The sequence below is a fragment of the Carcharodon carcharias genome, chromosome 20 (assembly GCF_017639515.1).
Source record: "Carcharodon carcharias isolate sCarCar2 chromosome 20, sCarCar2.pri, whole genome shotgun sequence".
Classification (NCBI taxonomy): domain Eukaryota; kingdom Metazoa; phylum Chordata; class Chondrichthyes; order Lamniformes; family Lamnidae; genus Carcharodon; species Carcharodon carcharias.
Genome location: NC_054486.1, coordinates 21,728,922 through 21,743,054, shown reverse-complemented (window position 1 = coordinate 21,743,054; position 14,133 = coordinate 21,728,922). Strand labels below are relative to the sequence as shown.

Genomic DNA, 14,133 nt, shown 5'->3' with positions numbered 1-14,133 from the left:
GAACACCCTAACCCTAAAGCCAGCTCCAGTAATAAACACCTTAACCCCAACTCCAGTAATAAACACCCGAAACCTAAAACCAACGCCAGTAATAAATAACCAAAACCTAAGCAAAACTCCAGTAATAAACACACTAACCCTAAACCCAACTGGAGTAACAAATACCCTAACCGTAAACCTAACTACAGAAATAAACACCCTAACCGTAAACCCAACTCCGGTAATAAAGGCCCTAACCATTAACCCAACTCCGGTAATATACACCTTAAACCGAACCCCAACTCCAGTAATAAACACCCGAACCCGAAACCCAACTCCAGTAATAAACACCCTAAACCTAAACCCAACTCCAGTAATAAACACACTAACCCTAAATGCAACTGCAGTAACAAATACCCTAACCGTAAACCCAACTCCAGAAATAAACACACTAACCATAAACCCAACGTTGGTAATAAAGACCCTAACCCTAATCCCAATTCCAGTAATAAACATCCTAACCCTAAACCCAATTCCAGTAATAAACACCCTAACCCTAAACCTAACTCTAGTAATAAACACCCTAACCCTAATTCCAACTCCAATAATAAACACGGTAAACCGAAACCCAACTTCAGTAATAAACTCTCTAACCATAAATCCTGCTCCAGTAATAAACACCCTAACTCTAAACCCAACTCCAGTAATAAACACCCTAACTCTAAACCCAGCTCCAGTAATAAACACCCTAACCCTAAACCCAACTCCAGTATTAAACACCCTAACCCTAAACCCAGCTGCAGTGATAAACACCCTAACCCTAAACCCAACTCCAGTATTAAACACCCTAACCCTAAACCCAACTCCAGTATTAAACACCCTAACTCTAAACCCAGCTCCAGTAATAAACACCCTAACCCTAAACCCAACTCCAGTATTAAACACCCTAACCCTAAACCCAGCTGCAGTGATAAACACCCTAACCCTAAACCCAACTCCAGTATTAAACACCCTAACTCTAAACCCAGCTCCAGTAATAAACACCCTAACTCTAAACCCAGCTCCAGTAATAAACACCCTAACCCTAAACCCAACTCCAGTATTAAACACCCTAACCCTAAACCCAGCTGCAGTGATAAACACCCTAACCCTAAACCCAACTCCAGTATTAAACACCCTAACTCTAAACCCAGCTCCAGTATTAAACACCCTAACTCTAAACCCAACTCCAGTATTAAACACCCTAACCCTAAACCCAGCTGCAGTGATAAACACCCTAACCCTAAACCCAACTCCAGTATTAAACACCCTAACCCTAAACCCAACTCCAGTAATAAACACCCTAACCCTAAACCCAACTCCAGTAATAAACACCCTGGCATCAATCATCACAGTGACGTCACAATGCTGCTGGCTCCGCTCCTTCAGGAATTGAAGTGTGCGGCCAGGTGCACAAAACTAAAAATTATTGCGGACCACAAAAAACACGGGCCGCACCGCACCGCTTGGTCTGGTGTGGTGACGTGTTTCCGGTGACGGTGCTGTTTCCGGTGAAGAGGCAGAGCTGTAATAGTGAGACTGACATGGTGTTACTGGAGAGTGACTCGGTGAGAGGATGGGAAAGAGGGGCGTAATGCTGGGGCAGTTTAGGGTTTGGGGGAAGCAAGGGACTGCGGCAGTGTCGGGTAAAACTGGGGTAATGGTGGAGTAACAAGTAGTGCGATGGGGGGGGCCCTGGGGCAGTCTTTGGGGGGGGAGTCTGGGGCACTCTTGGGGGGTCTGGGGGCACACTTGGGGGGGGGGGTCTGGGGCACTCTGGGGGGGGGTCGTCTGGGGCACTCTTGGGGGTGGGTTCTGGGGCATTCGGGGGGGGTCTGGGGCACTCGGGGGGGGGGGGGTGGTCTGGGGCACTCGGTGGGGGGGGGGGGGGTCTGGGGCAGTCTTGGGGGGGGGCCTGGGGGCAGTGTGGGGGGGGTGGTGTGGGGGGCCTGGGGGCAGTGTGGGGGCCCTGGGGGCAACACTGGGGCAGGGTGGGGGGCCTGGGGGCAGTGTGGGGACCTGGGGGCAGTGTGGGGGCCTGGGGGGCAGCGTTGGGGTGCGTGGGGCATCACTGGGGCAGTATGGGGGGGGGGACGTTCGGTAAAATTGGGGTAAAGATGGAGGAACAAATAGTGTGGTCAGGATGTGGTTGCACTGAGGCAGTGTGGGGACGCTGGGGCAGTGTGGGGGGGCTGAGGTGTGGGGGATGTAGGGCCAAATTGGGGTAATGATGTAGTGTGGTGGGGATGTGGTAGCACCGGGGTAGTGTGGAGGGTGGTCAGTTGGCACTGGGGCTGTGGGGCTTGTAACACTGGGGCAGTGGGAGTGGATATGTGGTAAAATTGGGAGTGGGATGTTGCTGGCAGTAGTTGTGTAGGGTTGGGGTAATGGGGGGATTTGGGTAGGTGGGAGCATACTAACTTTGGGATGGTGTGAGGTAGGGTGGGGGGCGGATTGTTGTGGAATGATCTGAGGAGTGGTAGCACACAACAATTTTTAATGTTTTTCTTGTTCTGACCACTGCATGATGCTTTGGCAGCACGCTGACACTGATCACCTTTCTCCCCTCTAGTTTCTGACTGAGCTGACCCGGCTTTTCCAGAAATGTCGAACCTCTGGAAGTATTTACCTCACCATGAAGAAATGTGAGTTTTAATGCACAAATGGTTTGCTTTGTACTGGGTACATTAGGAGCAGGAGGAGACTGTTCAGTATTAATTGTATATTAACTTTTTGTTTAGTACAATGTGTTAACTGGGGATTTACTTGTGCTGTAATAAATAGACACACACTGAAATTATGGTTATTGGGTTAGGAGATTTGCTTATGTCTAACTTTATAAATAACCTTTTGGATTAGAATTCAGCTCCTCAATCCTACACCACTACTCAATTAGATTGTCCTGAATTGCACCTCGACTCCATCTACCTGCATATCCTGTGATGTTTTAACTTTACAAGTACAAGCACTCAACCTTTCTTCATCCCAGGAATCAGCCTAGTGAATCTGCTCTGAACTGTGCCCAATTGCAAGTATACCCCTCCTTAATTAAGGAGACCAAAGCTGTGCACAGTACCTTGGGCGAGGTCTCTCAATGCCATGTACAGCTGTAGCAAGACTTCCCTGCTTTTACACTCCATGGCCCTTGAAATAAAAACCAACATTCTCTTTGCCTTCCTAATTACTTGCTGCACCTGCATGCTAACTTTTTTGATTCACTTGCACAGTCATCCAGATCCCTCGCGACCACAGCATTCTACAGTCTCTCTCCATTTTAAAAAAAAAATCTGCTTTTCTATTCTTCCTGCCAAAGTGCACAAGATCACATTTTGTCTAAACCCATGCCAGATTTTTGCCCACTCACTTAACTTATCCACATAGCTTTTGTAAAATCTGTGTGCCCGCATAACAAGCTTTCCAGCTATCTTTGTATCTTAAGCAAATTTGAATACAGTACATTTGGTCCCTTCACCCGAGTCATTAATATAAATTGTAAAAAGTTGAGGCCAGCTCCTATCACTGATCCATGTGGCACTCCACTAGTTATAGTTTGCCAAGTTGAAAATGACGGATTTATCCTGACTCGCCTCCTGTTAGTTAGCCTATCCTCGAGTTGTTATTATATCACCCCAGCACCATGAGCTCTTATCTTATGCAGTAATATTTTAGGTGGCATCTTATCAAATGCCTTGTGGGAATCCAAATACGTTACATTTAGTGGTTTCCCTTTATCCACCCTGCTTGTTACATGCTCAAGGAACTCTAATAAATTTGTCAAACACTATATTTCCTTTTCACAAAAGCATGTTGACTCTGCCTGACAGTATTATCATGTGGAAGTGGCCGGGATTGAAAGACCAGAGATCTTTGAGGGCTGGAGGATGTTACACAAGTAGAGAGGCATAAACTATGGAGTATGTGAATTGAAGAGATTGGACAGAATTTAAGATCTACCTTTCTGTAGATGATGGTAGGACAAAGCCAGTTCCACGGAAGGGAAACCCCGATACCTTTGATCCTGCTGACAATAAGTGTCTACTGAGGGCAACTGACGGGAAGAAGAAGATCAGCACAGTGGTAAGTAGTGGGAGGAGGATGACCAGCTGGCTTTGGCTAATATTGAAATGGGAGGAAGAGGCCATTCAGGCTTGATTCACCCCCCCCCCCCTTTCAGTTAGATCAAGGCTGATCTATATCTTGGCCCCATTTATCTACTTTTTCTTCAGATCCCTTGTTACGCTTAACTAATAAAAACCCATCAATTGGTCCCCAGCTGCCACAGCATTTTGGAGGAAGAGAGTTCCAGAGTCTGTTCCCTTACGGACTTGCTCTGAACAACGTAGGGGGACATCCACTCGTGTATTTGCTGAGGTGTGTGGCTGGTTACCCAGATTGACCTGTTCAGGCTGCATTACGAAGCCAGTCATCAGCAGTAGCTGTTCCCTGAACGATGTGTTCATGTATTTAAATTACTTCTTTTTACTTCCAGATTAGCTCCAAGGAGGTGAACAGGTTCCAGATGGTAAGTCTGTAAACTCTGTGCATAGTGTGCCATTGTATTGATGTGAATCCTGAATACATCTAACTTGAAAGGCTAACATGACTAATGCACTAGCTCTTTAACAAATGGCGGGAGTCACTGCTGTGGAAAGTTGTCTCCATCCTTCTCACAAGCCCCTGTCTTAAAGGGACTGTGTTGAAAGCTTCAGAGGTAGCAGTGAGGATTGAGAATGAAGTAGGATCAGTTCGTCAAATAGTCAGCTATAATTCTCCCAGGGTTATACCAACTGCAGAAGATCTTGATGGTGGAGACTGTTCCCCTTAACTGAAAAATTATTTGCAGTGCATTACAATTTGGTAACCATTCTGGTGTTGACCCAACAAATCTTTTTGCACATGCTGTTCTTCAGTCCTCTAATGAACACCATTAGTTAGGATGACCAGCAACCTTTAGTAACTCTTAACATGAACAGGTAGAGGCTATTCAGTCCCTCGAGAGCCTCTTCTGCCCTTTCAGTTAGGTCACAGCTGATCTGTACCTCAATTCCATTTTTCAGCTTCTCTGTATCCTTTGATACCCAACAAAAATATATCTAAGTTTTGAAAACCCATTGTTTCCCCAGCATCAACACCTTTCTGAAGAAGAACATTCCCAGATTTCCACTCCCTTTTGTGAAAAGTGCCTTCCAATTTTACTCCTGAATGGTTTGGCTTTAATTTTAAGATTTATGTCCACTTGTTCTGGATTCCCTCACCAGAGGAAATAGTTACTCATATACCCATTGAATCCCTTTATCATTCAACACCTCAACCATCTAAATTCAAGGAAATAGCGGTCAAAGGTTTATGCAACCTGTCCTCATACTCTACCCATTGAAGCCCTGGTGAATCTCAAAGACCAGTATATCCTTCCTTGAGTATGGTATGCTTCCGTATGTAATTCTGCATTAAAACTACCAACTCAGTTGGCACTAGTGGGGCTTGGTGGAATTTTGCAAACCAGCAAGGCCCAATCTTCATTCCCTGGTCTCTGCTAAATTAGGAATTCACCAAGGCTCCTTAGACAGTACCTTCCAAACCCATGACCACTACCATCCAGAAGGACAAGGGCAGCAAACACATGGGAACACCACCACCTGGAAGTTCCCCTCCAAGTCACTCACTGTCCTGACTTGGAAATATATCACTGTTCCTTCACTGTCGCTGGTTCAAAACCCTGGAACTCCCTCCCTAACACCACATGGACTAGTGGTTCAAGAAGGCAGCTCGCTACTACCTTCTCAAGGGCAGCTATGGCTGGATAATAAATGCTGACCCAGTCAGCGAAGCCCACATCCCGTGAATGAATTAAAAAACAGCTGACTGTCTCCAAGGTAGGGATACCGTTGGATTGGGAGAGAATAGACCAAGGTGCTTTCTGTTAATTAGTTAATGATCATGGACATCTGGTGTGAGTGAGATTAGATGTAGCTAATTTGGGCATTGTTTTCCCTGTTTTCCATTTTTGTTTTTGGACAACGCTGGCAAAAAACTAAACAATGTGCAGTACTATTGAACACCACTAGATGTCACCACGCCTTCTGAGATGGGCACTATTAATTTGGAACAGAAATATTTTTGGTCTGTTTTTCCATAAACCTTTCCCCATTTTTGCTAGTAATTTAGATTAATTCAAGAGCTACCTTCCCAGCCCTATAATGAAATGTGAAGTTTAATGCTGATGTAAACCAGTAGCAACCTGCATTTTTATAGCACCTTTTAGGTACCAAAACACCCCAAGGTTCTTCACAGGGCAGAATTGACACACTCGGCCAAAGACAGAAGCATTAGGACAGTTGACCAAAAGCTTGGTTGCAGTGAGGTTATATAGGACATTGTAAAAGAGGAGAGCGAGATGAAGAGATGGGGAGGTTTAGGGATGGAATTCCAGATCTTAGTGCCTTGGTAACTGAAGGCATAGCCACCACTGAAGAATGAGGTTAGATAAGAAATCACAATTGGAGAACCAGATTTTGGAGGGTTGAGGGGTGGAAGAGGTTAGAGATAGGGTTGGGGGCCGGTGGATGAGAAAGACCTTTAACAGATTTAAACATGAGGATGAGAGCATACTTCCAGTTAGAATACAGGATACAGAGAAGGAAATAAAAACAGAAAATGCTGGAAAAACACAGCAGGTCTGACCGTCTGTGGAGAGAGAAACAGTTTACATTTCGAGTCCGTATGACCTTCTCCAGTGAAGGTGGGAGATTTGCCAAGAGAGCATTGGAAAAGCTGAGCCTGAAGCAAAGTATCTGTGGACGTATTTACTCCTCTGTGCTTTAATTGTTTTTTTAAAAAAAAACTTATCTAATGTTGAGTTTGGGTCAAATTTTAAAATTTGTTCTTGGAATCTGGGCGGTCTATCAATTCCATTCTAACCAGCTATCATTGGTCTCATTCAAGATGTAGGAATTTTGAATGTAGTCAGTGCCGGAGTTCCTCAGGGTAATGTCCTAGGCCCAACCGTTTTCAGCTGCTTCATCAATGATCTTCCTTCCATCATAAGGTCAGAAGTGGGGATGTTTGCTGATGGTTGCACAATGTTCAGCACCATTTGCGACTCCTCAGATACTGAAGCAGTCCATGTCCAAATGCAGCAAGACCTGGACAATATTCAGGCATGAGTTGATAAGTGGCAAGTAACATTCGTGCCACACAAGTGCCAGACGTTTAGGACAGTCAACAGTAGTGTTGTGAAGTACAGCCAACCTGCCTGGTTATGGGGTATGCACTTGCCAAGTCTGTCACAGCGTTGAGTTGCTTCCTATTGCCCATTTCCAGTAGGTCACTTTGTAGTGAATATTTGAGGGTGATTTTGTCGCTTTGAATTCCAGTGTGAGCCTAGGCTCTGGGTGGTGTTGTAAGACTCCACTTATGACACCATATTGTATGTTGCTTAATCTAGCTAAAGAATAATTGCTAAGATGTTGGTGTTCAAACAATAACTGGTTTATTATGTATAACTAAGGTATGTACAGCTATTCATAACTAGGTGCCACACTGTTGAAGAATGAACATTCTCCCTCTTAACTCTTAGTCATGCGTTCTCTTGCATCAGCATTATAGGAGCTGCTAGTTATATAGTCCCACACATTAACCCTTACAATCCCTCATACTACAGATGGCACTTTAGTCTGAGTCAGAATGTCATGGTTTCAAGCCCCATTTGAAACTTCAGCACGTAATCCAAACTGACACTTCTAGTGCAGTAATCAGATGTTAATCTGAAGCCCTATCTGCCCCCTTAGTTGAATGTAAAAGATCTCTCAGCACTATTTAAATGGAAAGTTCTCCCTGGTGCCCTGGCCAATATTTATCCCACAACCAACACCATTAAAGCACATGACTCATTCATATAATTTGTTTCTGGGAACTTTCTGTGCACAAACTGCTGCATTACCTACAACAGTGACTTTCAATTTCATTTATGGGATGTGGGCATTGCTGGCTAGGCCATCCCTAATTGTCCTTGAGAAGGTGATGGTGAGCTGCCGCCTTGAACTGCTGCAATCCATATGGTGTAGGTACACCCAGAGTGCAGACTTTTTTTTAGTTGTCTGATATTGCCATTTCAGAGGGCAGTTTAGAGTCGACCTCATTGCTGTGGGTCTGGAGTCACATGTAGGCCAGACCAGATAAGGGCAGCAGATTTCCTTCCCTAAAGGATGTCAGTGAACCAGATGGGTTTTTCAGAAAATTGATAATGGTCATCATTAGACTTTTAATTCCAGATTTTTATTGAATTCAAATTTCATCGTGTGCCGTGTGGGATTCGAACCCAGGTCTCCAGGGCATTATCCTTGGTCACTGGATTACTAGACCAGCGACAATACCACGATGCCTTCCCCGCTACACTTCAAAAGTACTTCATTGGCTGTAAAGCAATTTGGGACTGTGTTAAAGATGTTACCTAAATGTTAATTTTCTGTTCAATACTGTTAATATCGCACAGAAACAGATCCATAAAGAACTCTACACGCTACTCATTTCAAAATCAGACCAGATCTGTCGGTGGTGACTTTTGGGGAACAGCTAAGGGAAGTTGGTGTCAAGCCAAATGTACTTTGATTTATTATTTTCTTCCCCCCCGATGATTTTGATTTTTTTTAAGCTAGAAGGATTAGGAGCTGTCTTTTTGCTTTTATGTTGATGTTGTCCAGCATAACTTGTTTAAAAGCTTCAGTTTCTTTCACCGCTCTGGATTTTCAGGCATATTCAAATCTGCTACGGGCACACATGGACGGCTTGAAGAAGAAAGACAAAAAGAGCAAGAGCAAGAAGACCAAGGCCACGCAATGACTGTGCTGTTGGCATGGCGATTGGTGGGGGCGGGGGGGCTAGCTTCCTGCTCCTGAGGCAGCGGAGGAGTTGTTGTCTTTTCCTGTAACTGTTATCAGATCCTTGAGCTGCACTTGACTTCAGCTTCTTGCCAGTTTTTTTTATAAGCTTAAATCACACGGAGATGTGGAGGATTTGGGCAAGGGGTGTGTGGAGGAGGAACTTGTTTCCGTGGGGAACTTAATGGAAACGCACTATGTCCAGAGGTGTGACCGATGGCTATACCCCCAAAGCAAAGTTTTTTTTTCTGCAGCTATTCATGGTTATGAAGACATTTATTAAGTATTGCAGGAGATGGGGGTGGCGGGGGGGCGGTATCAGAGCTCCATTTGCTCCTCCACTTTTCGTAGGATTTTGCCTCTGTTAGTACATCATGGGGAAAGTGACCTCTCTCTCCAGACAAAAGTTTTGTTCAATTCTTGATCCTTTCAAAACGTTGTGCCTGAGAGTACCTGTGATCTCCATGGATTTCAGGTGTTAATTTTCCTGGTTACAATTGCTAATTTTGTGCCTGAGCCCCCAGCCCCCACTCACCTTGAGGCTCTTTACAATCCTGGATGCTACAACAGAAGCCGAGATGTACTCTAATGCTCACTAATGAGATCGAACCCTTTGTGGAATGGATTGCAGAGGGCGACACTGCCCTCAACTTCTAGACAAGACCCTTGTCTTCCCCTGCCCTGTCCCTCACAGAAAAAACAGGTATTCCATCTAACACGTTAGCAGAAATCAGCCAGATGGAAACATAGTCTCTGGTCAAATATACAAAACGGGCAACAAGCTTTTATCTCTTACCAATTAGAGTTTGGACCTCCCGTGATGGTTTAGTCCCCCAGTGTGTGGATGAGTTTTGAGTGAAAAATCACTACATTGGGACTGCAAGCGGTTTTCACAATGGAGAACAATTTTGTTTTCTGACAAGGTTATATATTGAATGGTACAGAGCTGTATATTAACTACAATAAATTACATGAAAAGGCTTTCTGATCTGTTTTATTACAAAGGTTATTTGTATTTTTTTTATTATATATGGTGACTTCATGCTGTTAAGATCTTTGACATTGAGTAAGTAAGTTATGGATTTAAAACCAATGTTGCAGAGTTAATCCAGCTGGTACTCCATTGTGGGACTGGGAGAGTTGCACTGTCAGATGTGCTTTTTGGGAGAGATGTTAAACCATCTACCCAATAATTGAACATAAAAGATACCTTGGCATTGTTTGAAGAAGAGTGCAGGGGAGGGGTAATTTCTGGCAGGTGCCAACCAACAATACAAAGACATTTTCTGGTCATTATCTCAGCATTGTATGTGGGTCCTTTGTGAAAATTGGTTACCTTGTTTCCTATATTATGAAAATGACTAAGTACTTTGTCTGCGAAGTGCTTTGGGATGGCCTGAGGTTGTGCGTCAATGTGAGTGTTTCCCTACCCATTAAACAATCATGAAGCAGAAAATTGGGTAGGTTCAATAATGGATAACTGAACCGCTACTCTCTTACACCTGGGTGACATTTCAAAATGTGCTGCCCTCCTTTAACTGATCCTATTTCTGAATTCAAAACAAAGTGGAAAATTTGCATTTGAGAAATACTTCCAGCATCTTAGTTTGAGGACTGCATGCTCAAGCAGTCATTCTCAGGACAAGATTACATCTGGGATTAGAAAGTAGGAAGTAAAAAGGTACAATAATATATCCTGTATACTGATAAATACTGCTAAGTAAGGTGGCTCTACATCCATCCTGTATACTTAAGGACATATGCAGTTTGTATAATCAGGCCAGCAGTAGTCTGGGAGAATGCTTTAAACACAACATTGCACACACACTGTTATTGTGCTTACCATCACCTGAGAGTGCAGACTGGTGGAATACATTCTTTTGGTGCCAGCTGCCTCTAAAAGTAATTAAAAGCAGGAGTGTGGAAGAGGCCAGAAAGTAATGTTACCTGCGGCTCAGTAGAAATACTGTCATCCAAGTCAGAAGGTTGTGTTTTTGAGCCCCAAGTCATAGTTGTGTGCACAATCCAGGCTGTCACTCAAGTGCAGTACTGAGGAAGTGCTACAGTGTTGGAAGTGCCATCTTTTACATGTTAAGCCATCTGACCTCAAGTACAAGGAAAAAGATCCTGTGACACTATTTTGAACAAGAACAGGGAGTTCTGTCCTGGCCAATATTTATCCCTCAACCAACATCAGTAAAAAATATAGATGACTGACCAATAGCACATGACTTGTGGAGTCTTGCTGTGTGCAAATTAGCTGCTGCATTTCCTACATTACAACCATTCTTAAGCTTTGAAGGTCTCACCGGCTGTGAATTGGGATGTCCTGTGGTCGTGAAAGGTGCTATAGTAAGGCAAGTCTTTCATACTAATGACTCACTAGTTCCTAGTCCACTTCCCTGACACAGTGCTACACTTGGTTATTGAATTGTACTTGTGGACAACACTGTTTATTAAAGAATGTCCACAGACACAAGATCATAAATTGGTCACTAAATCAGCTCACCTGAATTTATTCATCCAGAAATAAATTAGTAAAGTCCCACCATCACAATATCCAACTGTTTGAATGAGCCAGAAGGCAGTAATTCAACATAAGCCCCATCTCCAGTTCTTGGCTGAATTACTAACTTGCAACTCATTCCCAGTTATCCCATACAGGGTTCCCAACATTGGTTGGGTATATCCCTGGAGCTCTCATCACATGACTTGTTCAGAAGTCAGTTCCAATTGTTCACTCCTTATGTGAATAAGAAGCTTCCAAAGTAGATCTCCACATGGAATGAGCAATATGCTTGCAGATGTACCAAAATAGTGGTCAACAACAATCTTGCATTTATAGCTCTCCCTAAGTTCTTTATAGGAACAATTAACAAACAAAATTTGACACTGACCAACATAAAGAGACAGCTGACCAAAAACATGGAAAGAGATTAGCTTTTAAGGAGCGTTTTGGAGAAATAAAAGGGACAGTAGCAACATGGATACAAAATTGGCTGAGTAATAGGAAACAGGGTAATGATCAATGGATATTTTTCAGGTTGGAGGAAGGTTTGTATTGGAGTTGCCCAGGGGTCAGTATTGGGACCCTTGCTTTTCCTGATATATATTAATGATCTAGGTGTAGGGGACAATTTCAAAGTTTGCGGATGATACGAAACTTGGCAGCATTGTAAACTGAGGAGGACAGTGTAGAACTTCAAAAGGACATCAACAAGTTGGTAGAGTGGGCAGATTGGTGGCAGATGAAGTTCAATGCGGAGAAGTGTGGGGTGATGCATTTTGGTAGGAACAGCATGGAGAGACAATATAAAATAAGAGGTACAATTCTTAAGGGGGTGCAGGAGCAGAGGGACCTGGGTACATATGTGCATAGATCATTGAAGATAGCAGCACAGACGGAGAGAGCAGTGAAAAAAGCATATAGTATCCTGGGCTTTATCAGTAGGGGCATAAAGTACAAGAGCAAGGAGGTCGTGCTGAGTTTATGTAAGACACTTGTTAGACCTCAGCTGGAGTATTGTGTACATTTCTGGACACCACACTATAGGAAGAATGTGAACACATTGGAAAGAGTGCAGAAGAGGTTTACAAGAATGGTTCCAGGGATGAGAAACTTCAGTCATGAAGATGGATTGGAGAGTTTGGGACTGTTCTCCTTGGAGAGGAGAAGGCTAAGAGGAGATTTGATAGAGGTGTTCAAAGTCATGAGAGGGCTAGATAGAATAAATAGGGAGAAACTGTTCCTGCTGATAAAAGAATCAAGAACGAGAGGGCACAAATTTAAAGTGATTTGCAAAAGATGCAAATGTGATGTGAGAAAAAACTATTTCTCTCAGCAAGTGGTTCAAGTCTGGAATGCACTGCCTGGAAGCATGGTGGAGGCAGATTTAATTGAGGCATTCAAGAGGGCATTGGATGATTATTTGAATGGAAACAATGTGCAAGGATACGGGGAAAAGGCAGGAGAATGACACTGAGTTATAGAACCATAGAACACTACAGCACAGAAAACAGGCCATTCGGCCCTTCTCGTCTGTGCCGAAATATTATTCCGCTAGTCCCACTGACCTGCACCTAGTCCATAACCCTCCAGACCTCTCCCATCCATGTATCTATCGTTTATTCTTAAAACTTAAGAGTGAGCCCGCATTTACCACGTCAGTGGCAGCTCGTTCCAAACTCTCACCACTCTCTGCGTGAAGAAGTTCCCCCTAATGTTAGCCATGTCCTCTCGTGTTTATCTCTCCTAATCTAAGTGGAAAGAGCCTACTTGCATTTACTCTGTCTAAACCCCTCATAATTTTGTAAACTTCCATCAAATCTCCATTCTTCTATGCTCCAAGGAATAAAGTCCTAACCTGTTTAATCTTTCCCTGTAACTCAACTCCTTAAGACCCAGCAACATCACAGTAAATCTTCTCTGAACTCTCACAATTTTACTAATATCCTTCCTGTAGTTAGGTGACCAGAACTGCACACAATACTCCAAAGTTGGCCTCACCAATGTCTTATACAACCTCACTATAACATCCCAACTCCTATACTCAATACTTTGATTTATGAAGGGTAGTATGCCAAAAGCTTTCTTTACAACCCTGTCTACCTGTGACACCACTTTCAGGGAACTATGTATCTGAACTCCCAGATCCCTTTGTTCCTCTGCACTCCTCAGTACCCTACCATTTATTGTGTATGTCCTACTTTGGTTTGTCCTTCCAAAATGCAAACTCACACTTTTCCGCATTAAATTCCATCTGCCATTTTCTGGCCCATTTTTCCAGTTGGTCCAGATCCCTCTGCAAGCTTTGAAAGCCTTCCTCGCTGTCCACAACGCCGCCAATCTTAGTGTCATCAGTAAACTTGCTGATCCAATTTACCACATTATCATCCAAATCATTGATATAGACAACAAACAACAATGGTCCCAGCACAGATCCCTGAGGCACACCACCAGTCACAGACCTCCAGTCTGAGAAGCAATCATCCACTACCACTCTGTCTTCTCCCACACATCCAATTTTGAATACAGTTTACAACCTCTCCATGGATACCAAGTGTCTGAACCTTCTGAACTAACCTCCCATGTGGAACCGTGTCAAAGGCCTTACTAAAGTCCATGTAGACAACATCCACAGCCTTTCCTTCATCTACTTTCTTGGTAACCTCCTCGAAAAACTCTACTAGGTGCGTTAAACACGACCTACCACGCACAAAGTCATGCTGACTATCCTTA

The 14,133-nt window shown here is 43.7% G+C and overlaps 1 protein-coding gene across 2 annotated transcripts in view; it reads left to right on the top strand.

The window, feature by feature from the left end:
• The first annotated feature begins 1,504 nt into the window (after positions 1–1,504).
• The window catches only part of srp14 (signal recognition particle 14), an 84,423-nt gene continuing 71,794 nt past the window's right edge, over positions 1,505–14,133 (top strand). The window contains exons 1-5 of one of the 2 annotated variants that reach the window (XM_041214447.1): positions 1,505–1,586; positions 2,591–2,663; positions 3,983–4,095; positions 4,508–4,540; positions 8,767–9,875. In XM_041214447.1, the coding sequence (XP_041070381.1) occupies positions 1,563–1,586; positions 2,591–2,663; positions 3,983–4,095; positions 4,508–4,540; positions 8,767–8,856 (333 nt within the window). In that variant the 5' untranslated portion in view covers positions 1,505–1,562 and the 3' untranslated portion in view covers positions 8,857–9,875. Of the gene's footprint in view, positions 1,587–2,590; positions 2,664–3,982; positions 4,096–4,507; positions 4,541–8,766; positions 9,876–14,133 lie in introns of those variants that run through there. The other variant, XM_041214446.1, reaches the window with a different exon arrangement.